Source organism: Saccostrea cucullata, unplaced genomic scaffold (assembly GCF_032062105.1).
Source record: "Saccostrea cucullata isolate Sc308-1 unplaced genomic scaffold, CSIRO_AGI_Scuc_v1 ctg21046, whole genome shotgun sequence".
In the NCBI taxonomy this organism is placed as follows: Eukaryota; Metazoa; Mollusca; class Bivalvia; order Ostreida; family Ostreidae; genus Saccostrea; species Saccostrea cuccullata.
Genome location: NW_026936037.1, coordinates 1 through 6791, shown reverse-complemented (window position 1 = coordinate 6791; position 6791 = coordinate 1). Strand labels below are relative to the sequence as shown.

The 6791-nt window shown below is 32.9% G+C and overlaps 1 protein-coding gene across 1 annotated transcript; it reads left to right on the top strand.

Annotated features, from left to right (window-relative positions):
- Positions 1-3309: 3309 nt before the first annotated feature.
- On the top strand, positions 3310-5304 carry LOC134244640 (uncharacterized). Its single transcript, XM_062726896.1, has one exon. The coding sequence runs from the start codon at positions 3310-3312 to the stop codon at positions 5302-5304; it is 1995 nt and encodes a 664-aa protein (XP_062582880.1).
- The last annotated feature ends 1487 nt before the right edge of the window (positions 5305-6791 follow it).

The window sequence follows — 6791 nt, the reverse complement described above, 5'->3', positions numbered from 1 at the left end:
GTTCCCTTCATCAAGGACTATTACTATTACTCGCTTCGGGAAATAGTTCTGGCATTGGGGAACTGGAATCTTGATAATTTTTAACTCCCTCAATGATATACTTCTTAACTATTTTATTATACTAATACAATGGTAGAAAAAAATAAGATACTAAGTAATTAAAGATAACTCAGAATTAGCTTTCGGAGTGGGGATTAGCTCACTTGACTAATACACAGGGATTAGTCCATTAATTAATATACAATTCAGATATAAAAGAAAAATCTAAAGAATTATGGATGAATGGGAATTAAAATACACAAAATCTATCATAAAAGATACATCTTATACAATCACATATTCAATTGCCCATTATTAAATACCCCCAGTACATGTTGATTTAGTATCATGTTCAGTCTTTTATTCTCGAAAATTGCTGTCAGCTAGTGACAAAGTTCTAATTGAATTTGAAAGGGGGGATTTAAACTTACCTGAAAAACATTTGACAGGTGAGAAAGAAAAGACAATTGCTTATGAAGCTTTTGCCTGTGTTCATAGCTCAAAGGTCATACAAGTGCAATTAGATATCTATAATTTAATACAAATATCAAACAAGGATACATGTAATATTGAATTCATGCAGTAATGCATACACATTTGTTTGATTCATAAACTGAAAATTACAAAAGGGATTTTCCTCTTCTAATTATAGTCTGTGAACTGGATTGAAGTTCAATAGGACTTTTCCACTTCTAATTATACATGTAGTCTTCATAGTGACAGCTAGGAACTTAAATATTAAAATGTCTTCCTACAAAAGGCTGTAAGTAAAAAAGTCAACTTCTATCTTTATTTAATCAATACAGATTTCTTCAAATTTTCAAAATCATTATTAATAGTTGAATTATGTATATTTATTGAGGTGTTGTAGAATAAAAACAATGACCTGCAAGATTTTGACCTTTATGCATCACATAACTCCATATAAATTGGATTTAAAGTGAAACTTAAACATTTTAAATAAAGTGCCGCCCCACAGCATGATCCCGTCAAAAAATTACAGTTTTCTTGAAAAGTTTAGCATGCAAGAAAATCATGTCAACCTTGATTCTAAGATTTCCATCGATTTTTCCATTCCTTAAAATATTTACGGTATCCATCCCCAGCTGTGATGTACGCACTAATTATCATAAATATTACATCATTGATAGATTTCTAAGCTGGTTGTGTTAGACCTTGTTACTAGTAAATGCCCATCATATTAAACAATACCAAATTAGTCTAAACACCTGAATCTATACCTAATTAATTTTGAAAAGGAAAGGCTGGCCATCAAATGAAATATGCTTTAAACTGACCAAGTTCTTCTGTCTAATCCCCAAAGGATACAGATAAGACTGATCAGAAATGCTCTAAAGAAATGATTGAGACAGCTAGCCTTCCTACATTTGAACTCGTATTAATTAATAATTAATTGGATGCTTGTCTTAACTCATTTCTACCAAGAGATGAATGGGTCTGTACTATCTACCATAAAACATTTTTAAAACAAAAAATACTCTCAGATTTTTTTTTGAGATTTAATGTCAGACAGATTTAATATTATGGACATGCTGATTCCATCCCACCCCATAAATTTAGTTTTGAAATTAATAATAATATACATGTATAACATCAGATTAGTCTATTATGCAATATCAAATTAGTTTTAATTGTTTTTCATCAAATTCATTTTAAAACTTAGGCTAGCCAACAAGAGCTATTTTTAATCCAACAGGCTTACCAATTTTTGCCCAACACTCAAGGGATAAAGATAACACTGATGCTCTACCAGTTAAATTAGCTCCTCACACAAAACTGATTAATTCTCTCTAATTTGACATGCAATTTTCTGTTATCAAAATTCTTCTTGATCAGTGCTTGACAATTACACTCATGTGAGAAGTGGGATTTCTCTAACATACATCATCTTTGTTTTAGATTGCTGTCAAGTATAGGCTTAAAAAAATATGTATTTTCTTGATTTAACACTTTTAATAAGGATAGTGCATTACTCTTACATTATTTGGGATGCGTAAATGAATAGTAAAAAACACTTTTTTTTTAATTTTACTTAAATTAAAGGTCAAAGTGACCTTGAAATAGGTGGCATCACACCTTTTACCTAAGATGCATAAACTGGCCAAGTTCGATGATTCTAAGTGTTACAGTTTTCTAATTATGGGCCCGAAAGGATTTGGCTATAACTTCTTAATTAAAGATCAGAGCAACCTACTTTTTGTGTGCAACACACCTTCTACCCAACATGCATCAGAGGACAAAGTTTGATAATCCTAGGCCTAATAGTATTAAAGTTATAAGCCGGAAACGAAAAAGCTAACAGACGGATGGACATGAAGCCTATAACATAATACGTCCCATCTTAAGGGACAATATCCCTCTGCTCCACATTTCACGACTTTTTTTTTTTAATTCCAAACATTGATTTTCAGCAACAACTATAACATTAAATTCAAATAGAAAATAGTTTGAAGCATGAAGCATTGCTTACTTTTTCAGAAATGAATAATATGTCAAATCATGATGTGAAGAAAATTTGATATGGTCATTAGAAAAATCAATTATTTTTAATCTCACAATTAAATTAGAAATATGAGGTATATATAAAAATAATTTTTACTCTCATACCTATCTAATTCCCTTTAGAAAACATACTGAAGGGATGTTTTTTAAATCAGAATATCAAATTGTTTTCTGTGCATGTAAAATAAAATGCATCCATAAACGAGAGTTATCGTTCCATTATCGCCCTTGAAATTCTTTTTTAATAAAATAATATATTAACTAAATGTTTATAAACAATTCTGTGGCTGTTATTTCTGTACAATTAAAAGACTTATATGTTTAGAGATAGATTTTTTTTCAATTTACACCGTTAAAAGGAACTGAGTATAAATGTTTTAGGTAAACTTTTAAAAATAATGAATAAATATAAACTTATTTAGCAACTTGAAGAGAACTAGAAATCAACCTCTGAACAATGGGGTAGGTTTGATTGAGTTAACTATAAAATGGTCCTTATGATAGAGATTTGAAAACTCTGGCATGAAATTTCACTGAATTTCATGACAAAATGTCTGCAGAAAATTATCTTTCTTATCTGTAGAGTTATCTCTCTTTTCAGAGTATCAATGAACCTTAAGAAGGGCATATTTTTACACAATATACACACTTACATATATTTTGTCCAGGGACTTGGATATACAGCATCTGTCAGAGTCTGTGTTTGTGAGACTGTGTAGCCTACTTGGGTCCTCACAGATGGTGATTATGAGGAGAGAGGTGATGGACTTCAAGGAAATGATAATGAATCAAGTAATACAAATAATATTAACAGACATTTCAATGACCAGTGGGAGTCATAGAGAAGGATTCAGGCTGAAGGACTCAGATTTGGACACAATGATGTGGCCAAATGACCACATTGTTATATGGGACTTAGAACAGACTCAGAATTATGACTTAAGTACAAAAACACTGATTCTCTGTGATTGTTCCGATAGCCCACCAGGATTTGCTTTACTTGAACTAGTGACACCAACACACAGGGAAAGTGTTAAAAATGCATGTATGAGAATAAATGACAAACTCTATGTATCCAGTTCCAAAAGCAGACAAATCTTATGTTCAGTTGTTGAGCCATTCAATCCTACTGAACATGGTCCGTGTTTTAGTGGTGTTATGGGGGGAGGAGAGTATGACTTTGCCCAATGTTTTGCCTGTGATTTCTGGCCTCCTCCTGCCTCCAAATGGATAGACAGATGTCACGCGTGGCCCACATCTTATGTTGTTGATGACATAGTCAGAAGTGGATGCCATTTTGTAGCAATAGGACACAAACTCGGAAAACATGCAGACAAAGAATGGAGAATTTCCTTCTCTTTGGCAGAACAAAAACTTGTCTACTCAATGAACCATTTGCAATTCTTAACCTATGGTCTGCTTAAATTGCTCTTAAAAGAGTCTATTAATCATGGATTAAGTGATAAGGATAAATTACTGTGTTCCTACCACATTAAGACAGCAGTTTTCTGGGTGATTCAACAAAACACAATACCTCATTGGTGTCCTCAAAATCTCCTGGAGGGTTTCTGGGTCTGTTATAAGCTTATCCTTAAATGGGTGTACGAGGGAGTATGTCCTAACTTTTTTATTCCAGAAAACAACATGTTTCTGAGTAATATCCATGGTAAAGCACAAAAGGATTTATTCACTAGGCTTCATGAATTGTATGGGAAGGGTTTAGTATCAGTACTGCTTCACATTCCAAGTATCAGGTCCAGTATTACAAGTGTCCTACAAAATCCAAGACAATCTGTTGATAATTATAGATACATGCTGTTCTTCAAGGTTTCTTTTGAATTAGATCTATTCCGTGAGTTGTATTTAACTCATATACCAATACCAGATCTACCCCGATGTATAAGGCTTTTCAATGCAGCAGAAAAATTGATAATTTTACCCCTGACCCAGTACCAGGTTCTCGTGCTAAAGAAGTTTACAGCATGTGCACTCCAGAATACTGTTTTTATGTTATACGACCTTTTTACACTTTTTGGACCACTCAAGGTTAATACTACCTCTGTTGAAAACAAACAGGTGTATCTGGCTAACAAAGCATCCAGTTATATGCTGAAATTAGCCTCCAAGTTTGGTGGTATTTCTGATTTGTTGTTCATTGCAATGTTTAACTACAAGACACTAAGATATAAAGAAGCCCTATTAGTTATAGAGATGACAAAGGTCATGTTAGCACAGCCGTATGTACCACTGCATATCAATGATTTGGCTAAAGTTGCAGTATGGTATGAGTTGAGGGAGTTCATAGGGGGACAATCCTGGTCTACAAAGATGAGACATGCTGTGGATATTTTTCTTGAAGTTACATTCTGTTACATTAATGAATTAGTGCCAGAACAACGATCTGGGTTACAGAGTGAATCCCCTGCATTATCTATCCCACTCTATGTTTTCTTGCATATGTTAGAGGTCTTGTGTTATAGACATGTAGACCGATTGAGAGCTCAAACAGCTCTAGAAGATCTACAGAACCTTGTCCATCATGATCAGAGGATGTACATTCGTCCACATCAAAGAGACATATCATGGCAGATTCTGGGGATCTGTCAACAGGTGACAGGGAACCCCCAGGCTGCTTTGTATTCCTACCAACAATCTCTCAGACAAGAAAAACATCACAATATTCAAACTGCAACATTGATGAGAATACAAGAAATCATGAGACTCATGCACATAAATCAATAAAAATATATTACAATTGTCACCTGTCATAGTTAAGCATGCACTTCAGAACTTTTCTTTGAGAGGAGTAAGAAAGACCCCTGCCCTTTCACTTATTACCATTGTATTTCTTTTTATTTTATTTTTTGTATGATATGAAAATGTGGTATTGTTTATTATCAAAAGAAATAGGAATTTATTTTAAATTTGTTTCTATGACAACCCACTATGAACATATAAAGAAGTTTTTTTTGCAAATTAAGTTTGTTATTTGTAAATAAAGTTTGTGAGCAATGATTTATTTGAGTAATTATGGGATCTCACATGATATGTATAGTTGGTTTTGATTTTTATCCAACGAGTTGTGTGGTTTACATCCCAAAGCCATTCTGTCCTTTAACAGATTTCCCTTTTTTGTAACACCCATTGAGACCAATGTTCAATGAACATGACCAATATTCAATGAATATTTCTATAGTATATTTATTAATAAGCATTGAATTCATATTTTTGGATGTCTTCGGTCCAATAACACACCTGGCCGTGCCGACAAATTGAATACCGCGCGTTAGCATCATGATAGGTAATTTTTACTTTAATTTTTTAGGATTGTAAGTTTTCATTAAATTGAAATAAAACATTTTACATTTAGGTGTTCCTAGAGTATTGAAAATGCATATAGTTCCTACTGACAGGTGTATTCTAACGCGCGGTGACAAGGTTTCGCGTGTGTTATAGAAATTTGAACGTCGTAGATTTCTAATGAATTTCATAAGGAAAATTACACTGAATGTAAATATAAAATGTTATGTCTGGAAAAATGTTGGGGGGGGGGGGGGGGGGCAAATATATTTCAAATATTAGATTTACTATGGTAAGGTCTTAGAGAAATAAAATATAAAAAAAATTCTTATTGATAAGATTACAATTAGAGAAAACCTTTCTGGCAAGCTCAGATAAATACCTCTAATGTATTACTGGTTCTTAAAATTTTATACAAATTCGAGTCGCTTCCAATATATTAAAATTCTGGATGGATAAAGTTGTAAAACTTTTCTGTGGTAAATTTAATGTAGCATCTTTACATTCACTGAAGTTTAAGGTTTGTTAATTAATATGTGGTACATGTGTGTGTGGGGGGGGGGGGGGATGAATGACCCCGTAAAACATTTTAGTTCGTTTTTCCAGCCCTCCCCTTTTGTGTCCAAAATATACATAAATTCAATTGATCAATTTTTGGAGAAGCTTTGTTCCCCTACCCCAACTCCAATCTGCCATCCCCCTTCCTGGATTCGCCACTGCTTACATAATCTGAATGTCATAAATATAGTTATTTTTGTGTTTACAAATAAATCTTTTTACATATACTTTTAGTCTTGTTATCCTTCTGCCTATTTCAAGACGATATCTTTTTATGAATGAACTTTCTTTTTAAAAAAATGATTTGTAAGAAACGTTAAGAAATTCATATGGACACTCAGGATTTGAGTCTAGTTAGTATGTATTTTATA